The sequence below is a fragment of the Mustela erminea genome, chromosome 7, assembly GCF_009829155.1.
Source record: "Mustela erminea isolate mMusErm1 chromosome 7, mMusErm1.Pri, whole genome shotgun sequence".
NCBI lineage: Eukaryota > Metazoa > Chordata > Mammalia > Carnivora > Mustelidae > Mustela > Mustela erminea.
In genome coordinates this window covers 62,173,469-62,192,401 of record NC_045620.1, presented here as the reverse complement: position 1 = coordinate 62,192,401, position 18,933 = coordinate 62,173,469, and the positions used below count along the sequence as shown (strand labels likewise).

Genomic DNA, 18,933 nt, shown 5'->3' with positions numbered 1-18,933 from the left:
CTTACCTCCTTCCTCAGTCAGCCCTTGCGAAGAAGCTTACCAGTAAATGTATCAGAAAGTTCTGGAGATGGCTCTCCGAAGGAAGAAGGTACATGTGCTTCTATCAACAGATAATATTAAACTTGAGTCATCGCCGTCTAATTTTGGGTTCCACGTTTCAAGTTGTACGTGCCAAGCCATTTGGTCTCACACTAGTCAGACACATGCATTGTGAATCCCGGACTCTCATTTCATCTGGGTAAGTTTCTGTGTGCTTGTGTAGGGACACCTTGCTTGGGTTATTGACCTTAGTGCGTCCTTGCCCTTCGAGAGGGAAGGGAGAGCACTGGTAAAATGTCTCATTTGTCACGGAATACTCAATAATTCGCTACCTGGCACTGGGCCATACACATAGCCACCCAAAAGAGATGTCTAGAGCACATGAAAGGACTTCTAATGAAGTCAGCTAGACTCAGTTGAGTCCAGCTTTTTACAAAGAGACTTTGCTGAGAAAGGACTGGAAGTTCTAACATCCTAAAAGTGTTCCAGGGAAAAAATATGGCCAGTTAAAAAAAAAGCCAGTGTAGCAAAGCTCCCAGCCGGAGCCTAAGCTGCCTCCATCCATTGTAGGGATCTTAGATGATCAGAGCGTAACAGGCAGGCTGATAGCTGGCCCTCCCAGGACGGAGAAACCTATGAGCTCATCCTACTGCAAAAAGGGTCAAGCAGGCCAACCTGGGCCCATGAACAAGCCTTAGTCATCAGTGAGAAATGGTGACGCCAGAGACAACACAATGTCTGCCACTTGGATTTGACCCCAGACCAGCTCTAAATGTGCAAAGGCACTAAGCAAGTCACTTGATCATGCTCACACACTAGGCAGCACAGCTTAGAGCCCAGGTTTTGAGGTCACCAGAGATGGGGTCTAAGTCACAGCTCCACTTCCTAGATAACCATGACGTCTGTAAACTAACTTCCATTTCCTGACCTGTGAAGGAGAGATGGAATATTAACCTGCCAAGTTGCTGTGAAGATTAAATGCACCTGCACCAGAAACCACTCAATGAAGGATGATGGCCTTCATCATCAAAGCCAACACTAATAGAATACAGTTGACCCTGTTACACAGAGTGGGTGTTGGGGCGCCAACTCCTGAGGAGTGGAAAATCCATGTATAACTTCTTACTCCCCCCAAACTTAACTACTAATAGCCACCTGTTGACTGAAAGCCTTACCCATAACACATATAGTGGATTAGCATGTATTTTATACATTGTATGGATTGTATACTATATTCTTACAATAAAGTAAGCTATAGGAAAAATATTAAGAAGATCACAAGAAAGAAAAAATAAATACATTTTCAGTACTCTACTGTATTTACTTAAGAAAACCCACATATATGCGGTCCACACAGTTCAAATCCGTGTTGTTCAACGGTCAACAATAGCTCATTGATAAAGTTTCTTCCAATTCTAAGAGTCCTTAACAGTTTTGGGATTATAATGTTGATTTCTAGAACAACAAAACTGAATGATAAAATCAATCCAATTAGATTACCTGGGTAAAAGTTAAGGGGCATTTTATCTCAGGCAAATAATATATTCTATGTTAATAAAAAAAAGAAAATTTAAAAAAATTCGGTGGCATATTATAATGGACTAAAGATTACTACATTTATCTCAAAAAGGTTTGAGAATGGTAAGAAGTATTTCAGGACCATACCCACACAGCTCACCACCATCTCCCACTGTTGGGATCAAAGGAGTTTGCTTTCTACAGTTTATAAGTTTGTGGATCTAAACCAAACCCACATTCTGCTCTGGGAATGCATGTTTAGGACAGACATGAATCACAGCCCTGGGCTCTCTCTTTGTCTTAGAATAGTTTCCATGAAAGTATTCTTTTCACTTTGTTGAAGGACAGGATGTTCTAAATCAGTGAATCACTTTTATTTATAAAATAGAATGGATGAGGTGACATCAATGAAAATGGCAGAATAAGGATCTTGAAAAATCTGCTCTCCACAAAAGCAATGAGAACAAAGGCAAAAACTGTCAGAATCAACTGGCTTGTGCTATTTCACATTCCAGGCGGCTTGTCCTGGATGCCTAACCTGAACTAAAATCAAATTATTTTTGACTGAGTCCATCCTTACTCATAGTAAACAAATCATTATTAACTCACAGCATTCATTTAAAACCTATATTTCAAGGGAGACAGAGTTATTACCCAGTGACAAAAAATCCAGGTGTCTTGACTGCTTGCTGCCAAAGTCAACTATTTCCATTCCTCCCATCAAATAAGAAAAGTAGAACTAGCCACCTCCCATTCTGTACACACACAGAGCCAAGAGAAGAGACAATGGCCAACGGAGAGAACACACTGGGCGAAGACGTGAAGCACCCTGGAGAAATGGGACCTGATGTGGCTCAGTGGAGACAGCTGAACTGCCAAGGGAGCAGGCTGATATGCTCCACAGAACCCAAGAGAAGGTCAGGAATTTTAGGCATGAGGCCCCTGCGAGGTGGGAATGGAGGGTGGAGAACTGGTAGACCTCCTCTCTCCAGGTCCCTCCACCTTCCCCGCTTCCTGCATCCTAAGCAGGGCAGGGGGTGCATTTCTGGGGCAACTGCACCAGACAACTGGATGCAGGAGTCCCAGGTACGCTGAGGGTAGGAGCCTTTACCAAAAACAGGAATTAAGTTAACTTCTCCACACACCAAACGGTGAGACCTCCAGCCTTTTCCCTGACTCAGCTTCCAGAACACCGGCATCTGGCCTATACGCCAAGCCCTGGCCTATACCCTAAGCCAGAGGCCGAAGAGTCATTTTGAAGCTACTGACATGTGCAAAAGAAAAGGCCCAGGGGATACCCAAAGGAAAAACCATGTCCTCCTCCCATCAATCCACTGTGAAATACACTGGACATAATCCCCATCTGCATCAGCGTCCTGTGCCCCCAGCTTCTAAGGAGGGCCACCTTCCTAGGCTTGTGGTCGCATCACTCCCAACACCTGCCTCTGTGACCACACTGCCTTCTCCCCCTTCTCAAACCTCACCCTGCCTCCCTTTTATAAGGACAGTTGTGAGTGCATCTAGGACCCACCGGAGAATCCAGAACCATCTCCCCATCTCAGGATCCTTCATGTCAGCAGGGCGGTCTCTGCCACATAAAGTAACATTCACAGGTTCTAAAAATTAGGACATGGCCACATTTTTGGGGCCATTATTCAACCCAGCACACCACCCACATACAAAAAGTTTTCAGTCAGCCTTTCAGTTTCTCACATTTGATTGTGGGATCAAAATTTTTTCACCTTTGTTGGCTATCTGAACTTCTTGTTACATGAATGGTCCACTTCTGGCCTTCATCTGTTTTACTTTTCTTTTGAAGTTTTTCCTCTAGATTGTTAAGAGAAGTTTAAATAAGGCCATTAGCCCTTTATCTGCTGGATATGTTGAAAATAAATGTTCCGAATTAGCCTTGTTTACAGTTTGTCTTCTGATATACAGGAAATGTTAAATGTTGTGTGGTTAAATCAAATACTTCTTCTTTGCAGTTCACCCACTGTCCTGATCTCAGAAAATCTGCCTTACCCTAAAATTAGACATAGACTAATATATTTTCTTCTGGTTTTATGCTTCATTTAATTCTTTTATCAATATGAAATTTACTTCATTATGTGGTAGGAAGAATCGAACTTAATTTCTAAGTTATTTAACCAATTGCTCAGCAAAAAATATTCTCTTCCTTTCCTTACTGATTTGTCATACCATCTTTATCAAATACAAAAATCCTATATAGTCTAGGGTCTGTTTCTGAATTCTGTTATCTAAATTCCTCTTTCAGATGTTCACCGTATATCTTTCTCTCCCTGGGATTTTAGCTACAAATAGGTAACTCAAGCCATCAAACCACCCCAAAGTGATTTCATATTGCTTTAGTCCTTCAAAATATGTATATAATTATTTATTTTTTTGGCATTCTACTAGTTAATTATCTAAGGAAGTACATATTTACCAAAACACATGGCCATATATTTGGAAATCCATAGAAACAGGAAGGCATTTTCACATTTTTGAAAGAAACCAGAGATACTTTTCCTTTTTGTTGTAAATACAATGATCTATTGAACATCTCTGATGATTTTACTAATTAATTAAATGAATAACTACCATGTGCCAGCCATTTTTCTAGGTGTTATGTATACAGGACAAAAACAGACAAAAGTCTCCTCCTACCTGAAGCTTACATTGTGGGAGGAGACAGATAAAACAGGATAGATTAATGTCTGAGAGTAGTGTATCATATAGTGATGAACAAGATGGAGAAAAATAAACCAAGGAAGGGGGAACAGGAAATTCTGAACAGATGACTGTTGGTGACTTCACTGAGAAGGGGATATGAGTCAAGACCTACAGAAAGGGAAAGAGCTTTTACTTTTCTTCTATACCTTGACACAAATGGGTTATTTACTTTGAAGTCCTGGTATATCTTCAGATATACTTTAAGTATATCTTAAATCAATTATATTAATCATTCATTGCTTATCTACTAAAATGATCAAAACGTTAATCTTGATATGTCAAAATGAACCACTGCATATTTTAAACATCAAATTCATCATGTTTTAATTGTCTGCAATATACTTACAGGAGTGAAGCAGCCTGTTGGAAATCTTTGAACTGTAGAACGAAATACGAAGCTCCTATGTGGAAAAAAAAAAAGATGTTCTAAATCTATTTTTTAATATGGGAACATTGTTAATTTATTTCCTATCTCTCACTAAATATTTGAAAATGCTAGTCTAGAGATGATGGGCATAAATAAGGTTTAAAAGCCATTAGTATTGGTTAAATATATAAATTAAAAGGCAATAGTGAAATTATTAAAAGCAACTTAATAGGTGTATAGTTACCTGGAAGCGTGCTTGGGAACCGGTGCAGGAAGTAGATCATACTGCCCTGGTGAGAGCTTAACTGACTGCAGAGAATGGACGAGGACACCAAAAATAGATTAATACAGGTCTTAAGCTCACTTTATCTTATTACCTTTCATTTGTAATCCTTTATTTTATGACCATACAGTGTTATGTCATTTATTCTCAGTCTTAATAGTGGGAAAAGTTCATTTTCAAAGATGAAACCTGAAAACATTCAACAAATAGTCCTTCTTCATGGTAAACTTTATGATAGTGTGCCTGAGAGGGTGCATAGAAGAATTCTGTAAAATTGATCATATTTTAAATGTACTAGACCTAACAAATCCATTCAACTACCATTTGGTGAGCCTGCTATGTGGGTAGAGCACTGCTAGGTGTGGTGGGGAATATAAGGGTAAGGGAGATATGGCTCCTGGCCAGTAGGAGTGTGAAAGCACATACATAACAATTCTTTTTTTTTTTTAAGATTTTATTTATTTATTTGATAGAGCAATGAAGAGAGAGCACAAGTAGGCAGAATGGCAGACAGAGGAGAGGGAGAAGCAGGCTCTCCACTGAGCAGGGAGCCCAACGTGGGACTTGATCCCTGGGCCCTGGGGATTGATTAACTGACTGAACCACCCAGGTGCCCCTATGTAAACAATTCTAATATAAAATACTATAAATAAAATGATAAAAGACAAATTGGAGACTTGGGAGTTGAGAGAGATTAAAACCAACTAATGACCCACACCTAATCTCACATACTCAGCGGTGAAAAACTAAAAGATTTTCCTCTAAAGTCAGGAGCAGGACAAGGGTGTTCACTCTTTCCATTCCTATTCAACTTAGTATTGGAAGCCCTAACCAGAATAATTAGGCAAGAAAAAGAAATAACAACCTAAGTGTCCACTGATGGAGGAGTGGGTAATGAATATATACATCTGATAAAAATGCTATATATGTGTGTGATCGTATGTATGATCATACGTGTGTGTGTGTGTGTATCAAAGGAATATTATTCAACTGTGATAAAAGAAGTCCTGCCATTTGCAACAACAGGGTTGAAACTGGAGCACATTTTGCCAAGTGCAATAAGGCAGAGAAAGACAGATACTGTTTTGTATCACTCATATGTGGGCTCTAACGATCGTACCTCCATAAAGCCAGGGGTTGGGGCGGGATAATTAAATAAATAAATCCACCCTAGTGGTTTAAAGATGGCAAAGACTGAAATTTGATTGAGGTTTCAGGGAAGGCAGAACTTCCTCAAAGCGGTCATGGAGGACACTTTAAGGAGGAATGTTGCAAGAGACTGTGTGTCCATTGCCAAGCTTGTTGCAAAGTACCTGGGAAGCTCCATCATCTCTGGATCTACAGGTATTAACCCAGGAGTATGTGACTGAAGGGAGTGTCAGGAAGTGGTATGCACAGAGACTGGGGTGTGTGACAGAGAGGAGAAAGAGAGGGAAGGAGAACTAGGAGCCAGGGGAAAGAAGACTGACCCAATCTCCAGAAATACCTAGGTTGAAGGAGCTGGCAAGAAGGACTTGTGTTACAAAATCCTGGAAAGAAGCCTCCCTGGAAGTGAACAATCTCCCCCACCCCTATTATTTTAAAACCAGGTTTAGAAATACAAGGCTGCCTCTGCTGAAAATGAGGCATCCAAACCCTGGCATAATCTGCTACAAGGAAGTTCAGCTGTTCTATTTTGCCCCACAGCTGTCTTTCACATATTAATACCGTTTTGACTGCAGGGGCAGCTTTTTGTGGCTACAGTGATAATATCAGTAAATACAGATTTTATGATGAAATACATACGTTGTCCTGATGCACCTGTGCCTTGTTAATTGTTCCCTGGACATAATAAACACCAAGGAAACATGAGTTTGTTTGTTTGTTTAATCATACCATGGGAGCACAGGAATGTATTTTAAGCCAGCGCTTTCTTTGGGGTCATAGCATTTCAGTTCAAGTCACCATCTCAGAGTCCTAAGAAGGAGTCCGACCACAGGCTCCACGCTCAGTGAGGAATCAGCTTGAGATTCTTTCTCCCTCTGCCCCTCCCCCTGCTGGCACACTCAACGCTTTTCCTCTAAAACAGATAAATAAATCTTTTTAAAAATACACAATGAGTTCTTCCATCTACATTTTGCATTTCATTATCCTAACATTTAAGTCTCTAGTTCCCTATAATATTATTTGTCAGCCCCTCTTTGGGCACAAGTTTTCTCTCCTTGGGTATTTTGTCAATGCAAAACCATTCTGTTGAAAATTCCACCAGCCATTATTTTTACCATGCAATGCTTTTCAAATTAACGTGTCTTCAAAGACATCGTCTTCACAGCTATAAACACAGCTAACAACGATCAATGAATCACCAGATTTTCTCAACATTAGTCGGCTCAAGTCATGATCCTAGGGCTGCAAGATCAAGCCCTACACTGAGCTCTCTGCTTAGCAGAGAGTCTGCTTGGGATTCTCTCTCTACCTCCCCACCCCCATTCTCTCTCTCTCTAAAATAAAAATAAATAAATCTTTTTAAAAATTAAAATAAAATAGGGGCACCTAGGTGGCTTGGTCGGTTAAGGGTCTGCTCCGATTATGATCCCAGAGTCCTGGGATTAAGCCCTGTGTTGGGCATCCTGCTCAGTGGGAATCTGTTTCTCCCTCTCTTTCACCCTCTGACCCTCTCCCCTGCTGTGCCCTTGCTCACTCTCTACGTCTCTCTCAAATGAATAAATTTAAAAAAAATTTTTAAATAATAAAAAATTCAAAAATAAAATGGATACTTTGGCTCATTTCTTCCCTTGGCTCATTTTCTAAGTTAAAAGGGGTGCCTTTCCAGCCTGACAATCCCCCTTTGACCTGAGAGTTGGGAGAGGCGGGATCGCCAAATTTTGTTTCCTTTTATGTGAGCTTCATCTTCCAAGGCAAAAGCCTGGACAGAAGTTTGAAGCAATTTAAAAATTTTGTTTCTGATTTTCATGGAAATGTTCCCAACCTATGAAGTAAATAAGAAAAGTTTTAAAATGGAAAATGTAATGAGATAAAATAGAAAAAATGTTGGAGAAAATTTTGATTTCTTTACAAATGAGCATGATTGGAAAGAATATTACTTGCTTGCATTCAAAGTCTACAGAAAGAACAAAATAATGGTAAGTCTCCTTGTGCCCTATGTAACCCTTACTTCTCAAATGGAAATCACTGTTAATGATTGCTTAAATAACTCTCAAGAAAGGAAGCATTTAATATCATATATAGGTATATCTGTTTTCATTCATACAAATGGAATTACACTATAAATATTGGTTGCTTGAGTATTTTATTAATATGTATCTTGGAGATGTTTCCATATCAACACATAGATTCACCTCACTATTTTTATTTTTTTAAATTTTTTCTTAAGATTTTATTTATTTGACACAGAGAGAGAGATCACAGGTAGGCAGAGAGGCAGGGAGAGAGAGGGGAAGCAGGTTCCCCACCAAGCAGAGAGCCCAATTCGGGGCTCGACCCCAGGACCCTGAGATCATGACCTGAGCCGAAGGCAGAGACTTAACCCACTGAGCCACCCAGGCACCGATTTATATGCATTTTTAAAGAGATTTTATTTATTTATTTGTCAGAGAGGGATGGAGACACAACACAAGCAGTGAGAGCAGCAGGCAGAGGGAGAAGCAGGCTCCCCCACTGAGAAAGCAGCTTGATGCAGGACTTGATTCCAGGACCCTGGGATCATGACCCAAGCTGAAGGCAGACACTTTACCAATGGAACCACCCAGGAATCCCTTACTATATGCCTTTAAAGCTGCTAGGAATTACCAAATTACCTTCCAAAATACTTGCAACAATTTGTATTATACAAACAGTGTGTGAGAATATGTTTCCATACCCACTTTGCCAATAACGGGTATCATCAAACTTAAACTGTTGATCATCTGACAGGCAAAAAAAAAAAAAAAAAAAGTGTCTAGCTGCTTTTGTTCCTTTGTAATTATTTAATTATTAGCTGAAGCCAAGCATCACTTTGTGCCTTTTTTTTTTTTTTTTAAGGAACTGGTATGTCTCTTTGTGAATTGCCAGTTCATATCCTTTCTTCATTTTTAAACGAGACTATCTATTTCAATTGGATTATAAGATAATGTGACTCTATTCCAGGAAACAATATTGCACTGTACGTTAACTATCTGAAATAAAAATTAAAAAAAAAAAAAAGAACATGACTCATTTTTACCCTTCAGTGCAAAAGTGTGGAAGCCGCATGGTCACTGACTCACTGGCTATAGACAGGGGCGGAGTCACTATCTTATTCCTTTCCTGTGCATGGTCAGGAGACTGGCACAGACATAGCGGGCTTCGGGTTGTTCAGGAGCTCCCCAGCACGCTGATTTCAAGTTTATACTTTAACATTTCCCATCTCAGTCATTTGATCCATGTTTTTAGTTGAAAACATAAACAATGGATGTAAAATGGTACCAGATTTATTATATTCTGCAAGAGAGAGATGCAGGATGGCACAATTTTTCTGTAAAAGCATTTGGCAATGCATCTCTAAAGACTTAGCTGCAGTCCCTTCCCCAGCTACTCCACTCTGTGACTAACAGCAGAAAATGCTGAATACATCAGGATATGTCCTTCTAGTAGAATACTATGCAGCTATTTGAGATGATGTAGAGAACACATAAGGGTGCGGAAAAGATTCACAGTATATTTCTAAGGGGAAAAAAGGTCTGGTTTCTATTAGTGGTGAGCTAGGTTATTTGGATGATGAGCTTTCTCACTGCAGACAACTACTAGAAAGAGGAATAAAATATTAAAAGCAAATAAGCAAGAGTTTTTAAAATGACAAGAAATTGCTAAGCAGAGAATAAGGAAATTTAAGAACCCCAAAGCAAGACATAGCAAGAAGCCAGAGAGGTTAAGTGGCCAAGTTTTGCCCAGAGGATGTTTGCTGGTTCAGACTAAACTCAGCAGAAGAGCAGAGCTGCATTTTCTTATGAGGATCCAGAGGCCAAACCTTAGGCCCATCAGTGATGGTGATCTAATGGGGGTCCTACCCACAGGAATTAGAGACCTTAGAAGAGCACTTTCTGAAAGTAAGCCCTCCCATATCACCCAATGCTAAGAGTCTGTACACAGAGTTGCCTTGGTGCTAAGCAGAATTGAAAAAGGGGGAAAAAATCTACTACTGAGAGACTGTAACTATGGACTGGTCCCTTTCACAAAGTGCCATCACTGGAGTGCCCCAAGAATACATGAGCAGTGTATTTCAAGTGGCCTCAGATTGGTAGCTACCCCTAAAGCAGAACCAAAAGCAAGCCTTCCCTGATGGAAAACACTTTCATTTAGGTCTTAGGGTTCATGAAAATCAGTTTTGAGGAACAGTGAACAATGTACACAGGGTCAAAGAAAATCACACATCCAAAGAAACAAATAGAGTAAGACCCAGACAGATATCAAAGAGCTGGATAATCGTTCATTCATTCCACATTCAATGCATATTAATCATCAGACACTGCTCTAAAGGCAAAGATGTAACAGTGAGTAAAAAAGATAAATACTCATGTCCTTATGAAGCTCAATGGGGGAAAACAGACAACAAATAATAAATGCAAAGTACAAGTAAATTATAAAGTGTATTGATGGCTACAGATGCTAAAGAAAAAATAAGAAGGGCAGGATTCCCTCCTAAGGTCAGGAGTGTCAGGTGGTAAATTTAAATGGGACTTATTGAGAAGGTAACACTTGAAGAAAGACCTGAAGAAGGAGATGGAGTGAGCTATGCAGATAGATGGAATAAGAGCATTCCAGAAGAAGGAAGATCCAATGCAAGGACTGGTGCAAGTGGCCAGCTCAAGCAGCAGCCAGGAGACCAGGGGCAGGAAGAGAGGGAGATGAAACCAAGTCCCAATAAACCTGCTGACCCTGAGAACAGCCACTCAGAGGTCACACCCACTGTCACAAAGGTTCTCAATCAGGAAGGAGATGGGTTTGTTGGTTAGTTGGTTGGCTGGCTGGCTTTATTACCCCCTTCTCACTCCCAGGGAACATTTGGCAATGTCTGGAGACAGTTTGGGTTGTTACAACTGGGAGGGGGATTACTAATGGCATCTACTTCGTTTATGGCATCTAATTATCCAGGAATGCTGCTGAACATCCTACAAAGTTCAGAACAGCCCCCACGACAAAGGACTGTACCATCCAAAAATGTCAATAGTGCCAAAGTTGAGAAACCCTGACTTAGACATACAAGTGCAGAGGTCAAGAAAGCAGTTGGATACACAAGTTCGGAGCTCAAGAGAGAAGTCTGGGAAGGAGATATAAATTTGGAAATCTCCAAAAATTAGATGGTGTCCAAAGCCTTGGGGCTGAATGAAATCACCAAGGAAGTGAGTGTAGATGGGGAAGAGGGTCACGGGTGCTCCTACATGAAGAAGTCAGGGAGAAGTCGCTGAAGGAGGTGAGAAGAGAGAAGAGGGAGGGCTGAGGATGAGGACTTGGGGTTTTGGAAAGAGGGGAGATGTGAGATAAAGCCACTTGCAAGAGTGGCTGAGAAAACACCAGGGAAGTCTGTTCAGTGGCAGGAAAGGTGAAGAATTTAAAATGAGGCTAGTCATTCAGCAACATGGATGCAGGGACTAAGTTCCTAGAGACTTGGACTTAACCAGTGTGACAGCCTTGCTAGACAGGTAAGATAAGCCCCCTGGGCAGGGACTGCGGGTGTGTGCAGGGGGACTCTAAAGTGACAAGGACCTGAAGCTCCGCAAGGAAGGAAAACATCAGAAAGTCAGAGGCACTGAAAAAGGAGGTCAGATCCATGGATTAGGGATGGGGAGGACAGAAAAATCTGGGGAGGGGTTAGGGTGCTAGGGTGAGCGAACCAGAAGATTAGGAGAGGGTGAGAAGAATGGGTTGCCTGCAGTTGAGACTGTGGAGGGTTAAAATGATTGGTCTTGAAAAACTCTAAGGAGTGTAAAAAACAAAAAAACAACAAAGCCAAGAACCCCAACCGAACAAACAAAACAACTCTAAAGAGCGAGTGGCTGAGGCAGAGGAGAATTCAAGAAACTGAAAAGCCAGGTTGTTGGAAGATCACACATGGGTGTATTAAAATCATGACAGGCGCTTTGAAGAGAGTGGGGGCACGAAGGAGCTGAAATCATCCAGAAACGATTGGGAGAAACCCAGGGGCCACTGGAGGATGGCAACAAGGCCAAGAGATGCTCATAACACTGTAGACAGGGAGAGACACAGCCCCACATCTGCACATATGTCCTACAACAAAAACCTATTACTCCTCCAACATAAATACAGAAAGAATTATTGTAAAAATCATAGGGCCATCTCAAACATTCTTTGGAAAGAGCCAGACATAGATGAGTATACACGCATGCGTGCGCGCGCGCGCACACACACACACACACACACATCCACATCTGATCTGAGTCTTTGATACAGATGCTCCAGTGAGTTACATGCATCAGAATAAAGGTGTTGAAAATAGCAAAAAATTTCTTACAAATAAAAAAGCAGCACTAATGCGGGTATAAAGTGAATTTTCTATTAAAAATTGTGAAACTGGAGAATATAGTTCCATATTAATAAATAACAATGTCTACTCTATCTACTTCAGATTCAAATTATTATTTCACTGAGCTTTGCGTTTAAAAAAAAAAAACAGAATTGTGAATTTTATTGGTGAGTAAACAATGCCACATCTGAATGTCTCTCCTCCTGAGAACATTGTCGTAGAGCCTTTGAAAACAGCAAATTAGGAAAACATCTAATTCTTCCATTTTCTACAGCACAATCCTTTGCGGGAGGTCGGGAGAGAGAGGAGAAAGAAACAGAAAGAGTTTGTTTTCAGGTTTTATCTACCCCTCTGGTTAAGCCAAATTCTTATGGTCTTTTAAAGCTTTAGATTTTGCCTAATACCAACCTTCTATGTTTTCTCCTTTCATCAGTGGGCCTTGACCTACCCTCAATAACCCCTAAAAGCAAGAAGAGAGGAAACAGAAGGGCAGCAAACAGTGGTGCAGAAGGAGGAAGGAGGCTTCTGCCCTGGGGGTGGCCAGAATGATTTCACATGTAGCATGGTTACCCGATACTGAGCCATAAAAGTCAGCATAATTTAGTGTTTGTATTCATCCACTGAAGCAAACAGGATAAGATTTACCCAATGAGCATTTATCACTCTGCCCTGTTTCAAAGCCATAATTTGCAAAACAGTAGAAGGGTTTCCCTGTTAGCTACGACAGGTTCATCCTGCTGAAAATGTCTTGTCCATCTCCACAACCACAGCCCTTGCATATAATTCAACCTCCAGTGGCAATACATTTCTTCTCATGTTATCACAATATTCTGATAAAGTTGTAGGGGTTGATACTAATACTAGCTTCTTTATAAATGGGAGGCCTGGGCCTCATGGGTGGCTCGGTCAGTTAAGCATCTGCTTTATGGCTCAGGTCATGATCCCAGAGTCCTGGGGTTTGAGCCCCGCATGGGGATCCCCGCTCAGTGGGCATTCTGCTTCTCCCTCTGAGCCTCCCCTACTCACGTTTTCTTACTCTCTCCCTCTCTCTCTCAAATAAATAAATGAAATCTTTACTAAATGGGAGGCCTCAAGTCCCCAGTCCCAAAGGCCAAGTCACAAGTCTCTCTCTGCCAGCCTTCCACAGTGTTACGCCCCTCCCTTGAACACCTCCCTTTATACACCCCCGAACTCTGCCGCTCGTTCACAGCTGGAGGCGCTCTGGACAAGGCACCAAATTGGGCTCAGAAACTCAGTAGGTACTGCCTTACCTACCCTATCTACGTGCCTCTGAACAAGTGACTTAGTATCTACTCACCATGGTTTTCACATAAAAAATAGGGGTAACATCTGTTCTGCCTATTTCAGAATGCTGGGGAAGAACAACTATGAGAATACGTGGGGAAACTCACAGTAAGCTATTAAGAGCCACATAAATGTCATGTATTATTCAAGGTCCGGCTTGGGTCCTACTTAATCTCGGGAGCCTTCCAGCTTTTAAACTCAGCCTACACTGAATACCCCTGGCATTTCCTGCCATGCTATTTATCTTAGCACTTGATATATTTGTTCTTGTATTCTTACTCAAATACTCCCCAGTCGGGAACATCTTCTCTGCACAGAACCTAGCCCAGGACTGGAAGCACAGCGGTGCTCTTATTTCCAGTGTTATGAATGAACTGGCAGAGCAGAGCGTAGAATGTGACCTTCCTGGTACCGCAGGGCTCACTTCTACAAGACATTTTTAAAAAGCTTTCCCTATGGTATCTGGTTATATTCACACTCTAATTAAAGGGTACTACTTACTGGAAAAATTTTCTCTTTGGAAGAAGAGGGTACACTGTATGAACTGCCTGAGGAAATAGAAGTATGGCCCAAGCACAGATAAATTTCCAGAAGCTCCCCCAAGTCAGGGGAATCCCTCCAAGAGTGCCTGGAGAGGGAACAGTTTTTCCCATGTATTCTCAGGTTAAGGAGGCCTCACAGGGGAAAATCCTGCTGGACGTGACGTACTTGCAAATCAGGAAGCCCTTGTTTGATTTCTGTAGGCAATAAGGCATCCTATAGGTTTTCAATTTCCCCTGGGGAAGAACTCAAAGTTCATAGGATATTCTCCTCAGGGGCTACTGGTAGCTTTTCCACAAAAACCCAGCTGCTAGGAACACCTTACCTGATCTTTGTAAACCGGCGTGCTGGCACTTGACCTCGGTTTGTCTTTAAATGAGTATGAGGCCAGCTGCTTCTTTAACAAGTCCAAGAAGTCAGGAGGTGCATACAGGGGAAGGTCATTTAGTACCAGATTGTTTCTTTGCACAAGAGGTGGTCTTTTCCTTCCTTCGTTTTTAAAATTGTAGGTTGCTATCACTGGATTTAATAGGGATTCTTCAATGAAAGTTTTCAAGTGGTAAGTGCCAGGGATAGGAGTATTCTGTGGAAAATTGACATCATTTTTCAGATCAGTGTGCAAACTGGTAACAGCTCCTAAAACACCATTCTTCGAAGGGTCACTCTTAAGAAGCATTACTTGCTGTTTTAAGGTTTAATAAAATTTTATCAAATATAGTAAACACTCCTGACAGAACCCTATTTCAAGAGAATCATGATCCTTTCCTTTCTGAGACAGTTGCTGGATGACAGCAAATGGGTTGCGGCCATAGTTGGAAGTTATTAACTTTTTAAAAAGTAACTTCAGAGATACAAAACCTTGATATGCAATTGGGCTATAAATGTCAGGTCTCTCTTGAGACCACTCAGGATAGTTTCTTGACTAAAAAAAAAAAAAGTTAGCCTACTTCTGCTGGGTGGGTACTACATGTTTCTCTCTAGCCCTCAAATGAAAAGCTGAAAAATAAGAACATGAGACTGAGGAGGAGCTGGCAGAACACGTGGTTTCATCAGTCCAATAGGAGGTTTGGTACTTTCACAGCACAGCCACAGAGTGGCTGCATGGCCAGACCTACAAGTTTAGTCCCTGCTGCTTTTGTGGCCGAATTTCCACTTAGCACATGGCTTGGTTCTACCATTAAAATAAGTTCCATTTCAAAAAAGTTTTGGCCCATGGGCCCCTCTCTTATGAAGGGTCTGGACAGGAAATACTTCTACAATATGGAAATGCTATCTCTTGCATAGGGGATCCTCTGGTCTTTTTTTTCATCTATTACCACCTTGCTTTCCTAAGTTGACCATCTTAACAGAACTTCTCACAAACTCGATACCATCTAAGATAAAAACTGAAACTCAAACCCCTTTTATAGAATGGAGGCATTTTCTTGTGTAAGCTCACAAAGATCATAAACTAGATTGATCTTATCTAGATATCCTGTAAAATACCTAGATTCCTGGAGTTGTTTTATTTTGTCCTGCATCCAAATTTTAAAGTTAGTTTCTCAGTCAGATGCTGGTACTAAAAATTATAAATAGGGAGGTGGCCTGGGTGGGTCAGTCATTAAGCAACTGCCTTGGGTTCAGGTCGTGAGGTCCTGGGATCGAGCCCCGCATGGAGTTCCCTGCTCAGTGGGAAGACTGCTTCTCCCTTTCCCTCTCCCCCAGCTTGTGTTCCCTCTCTCACTGTCTCTCTCCCTGTCAAACAAATAAATAAAATCTTTAAAAAAAAAAAAATAAATAAAATTGTAAATAGAAAATAAGGTCCACTGTTTTCTTACAATTCTTAGTGACTTAAAATTTAAGGCTGATTAAACTATCAATGGAAATATGAGTAGAAAGAATCAAAACACACATACTGTTAATGCTATTCTCCACCATCCTTCTCTTTCAACAGATGATGTCTTTCGCACTGGTTTCTATTAACAAACATAAAATGTGCTTACTCATTTGAGAGGTGATCCATGGAAGTTAATTATAAATATATTTTATAAAACATTTGCTTGAAGAAATCAATACCTGTGTCTAATTGGTCAGCCTGAATTAAAATAAAACTACATAATGATAAATTTTGCCTGTCATATTTCCTTAAATTGCTATTTTATGACTTAAAGTGCTTCTGAGTTCCCATCTAAATTCCCTTTGGAATTAAACAGCCTCATCTCAAAAGACATGTCATAAGGAAAATTAGATGTGACAAAAAAAATTGGTGTTCTTACGAAGGAAGGAGTCATGTAATTGACCAAAATTGTATCATAATAGATATACGGTTAAGGTTATTGGGCTAGAAGTTCAAGGTGAAAGTGCATAGTCATCAAATTAACGTGATATTGGGATACAAATTCCTAGTGATATGGCAAATGTTGAAAACTGCCCTTTCCTGTTTTTATACACACTATCAAACATGTGTAATACAAATATGATACAGCTAGTTCTCTCAGCTTGTCTAGCCAGATGTGACACTAAAGAGGCAGAATGACAGAGAAGCCAGATCACCTTGGGCTTGAACTTGAGCTCTGTCACTTACTAACTAGGAGCACTAGGTAAGTTACTTAACCCTTGCGAGCCTCAATTCCCTCTTAGAAGTATAAAAATAAGGCATAAGAAGGTTGGCACGAGAATAAGTCATTATACATTTAAAGACTTGGATCCAAACCCGGTGCTCAATAAATGGTTCCCTTTATTTTTAGCACCTCACCTGCCCAGTTAAAAAGCAGATGATTTTGGTATTGCTCAGTTTCCAAGGACGCTCTTGGTTTCCACCTTAGGTACCTTATACCTATTTATTATTATTCCACATTTGTTTCAGCTTCACCACCAACAGAACACAGTCGTATAGTTTTTTCCTTTTGTACTACTTTCACTAGGGTAAAGTCATTAAAACAATAAATTGTACTTCCATTTATAATGCTTTTGTTATTACTATAAAATGTTATTTTGAGCAACAATGCATTAGAAATAATAATCAGTAAAACTGATATAATTCATTCTTCCTTTTTAGCAACTTATACCCACTCTACTTATGAGTATCTCTGGGCTTTAGTTTTACTATGAAATGTGGATTTCTCTAAAAAATAAAACAAAACAAAACCCACTGTTTCTTACACAGTGCTAAGTCTGAATTTTTCCCTATATGTTCCCTTCATTAGATTTATGTTGAATCTTCTCTGTCGCACATTTACAGTCACAGAAATCAAACTTTCTCAGGCAGGTCAAGACAAGTCTCCCACCTCTACCGGGGACCAGGAAAATGAAGTGGGAAGAAGGGAGAAGTAAACAGTACTTCTAAAGGAAGGTCATTGGCAGCTGCTGTTTTGTTTTGCCCAAGGCAAGCCAGCTAAACTCCACCCACTCATCACCGCAAATTCATTTTAGGGCTGAAGCACTTTACAAAAGATAGGCTAAACATCTCTTGCCCAAACATATTTAAAAACTAAACGAAGGTAGTTTAAGATATTTTATAAATACTAAAATACCAGACAGGGCACAAATGTGTGCGTTCGGCTACGTTAAAACCCATCCTCTGGGCAGAGGGGGAAATGAAAGCAGTTGTCCAGCGCAGTTGGTAGTATGGAAGAAGTAAAGGAAATACAGAAAATAAAGGGTGAATGGAAGGAGGAGGAGAGCAAGGGGAGAGGAAATAAAACCAAATACACTCAGATAAAGATCAGGACCACTGGACTGCTGGGTAGGTAGAGGAAGGCAGGGAGAGGTGCGAAGCAAACCAAGGGGCGCAAAGGCCCAGCGTTAGGGAGACGAGAGAGTTCGGCCACCGGAGCCGAGGGCGGGGCGGGGGGGGGCGGGCATGGCAGTCGGTAGTCGGGGCCGCGGGAAGTCCGTCTGTACCGTGGAGGTGACTACCAAACTGCCAGGTGCCATGTCTTCCCTTAGAGAATTGGACGTGATGGCGATGATTGGCTGATCCATTGAGGCCTCCTCGCTCCGTCAGCGTCTGGTTGCCAGGAGGCGCCTGGGGCCCTGGGCTCCCGAGCGTGCGCAGGGGACCCGCCAGCTTTGTGTCCGGTGGTGGGGAGGGGAGGCGGGCGAACCGAGGCCCCGTGCCCTGCCGCGTGCACAGGAAATCGCTCCCCCGGTCACGCACACGTGCGGTGGGGGAGGCGCAGCGGAGCCCTGGGTGGGTCGCTGCCACAAGGGAGGCTTATAAAAGACGGGTTTGTGGGAGCCTGAGCGTACCACAATCCCCACGGGCCTTTTCCAAATTACCCACAGCCCCCAAGCTGGGAGACAGTGTTTTGTAGGCGTACTTCGCTTTAGCGCCAAAAATCAGCCCTAGCACCCACTTTTTTTTTTTTTAAAGATATTATTTATTTATTTGACAAGTGATCACAAGTAGGCAGAGAGGCAGGCAGAGAGAAAGAGGAGGAAGCAGGCTCCCAGCTGAGCAGAGAGCCCGACACGGGGCTCAATCCCAGGACCCCGGGATCACGACCCGAGCCGAAGGCAGAGGTTTTAACTCACTGAGCCACCCAGGCACCCCTAGCACCCACTTTCTAAGGCTGTTTCTAAGCTCCTCCGGATGGAAATTTTGGGGGTGTCTCTTTTCCTGCCTCTGGCGTTAGGAGCACTAGACACAGCGGGCTTCCGTAGCTGTGA

General features: G+C 41.6%; 1 protein-coding gene across 2 annotated transcripts in view; it reads right to left on the bottom strand.

Moving 5' to 3' along the window:
• STPG4 (sperm-tail PG-rich repeat containing 4) overlaps positions 1–18,339 on the bottom strand; it is a 39,097-nt gene extending 20,758 nt beyond the window's left edge. Inside the window, exons 1-6 of one of the 2 annotated variants that reach the window (XM_032351843.1) lie at positions 18,181–18,339; positions 16,179–16,238; positions 14,609–14,866; positions 4,902–4,966; positions 4,637–4,691; positions 3,300–3,384 (exon numbers count right to left, since the gene is read on the bottom strand). In XM_032351843.1, the coding sequence (XP_032207734.1) occupies positions 3,325–3,384; positions 4,637–4,691; positions 4,902–4,966; positions 14,609–14,866; positions 16,179–16,238; positions 18,181–18,246 (564 nt within the window). In that variant the 5' untranslated portion in view covers positions 18,247–18,339 and the 3' untranslated portion in view covers positions 3,300–3,324. The remainder of the gene's footprint in view (positions 1–3,299; positions 3,385–4,636; positions 4,692–4,901; positions 4,967–14,608; positions 14,867–16,178; positions 16,239–18,180) is intronic. The other variant, XM_032351842.1, reaches the window with a different exon arrangement.
• Between the last annotated feature and the right edge of the window lie 594 nt (positions 18,340–18,933).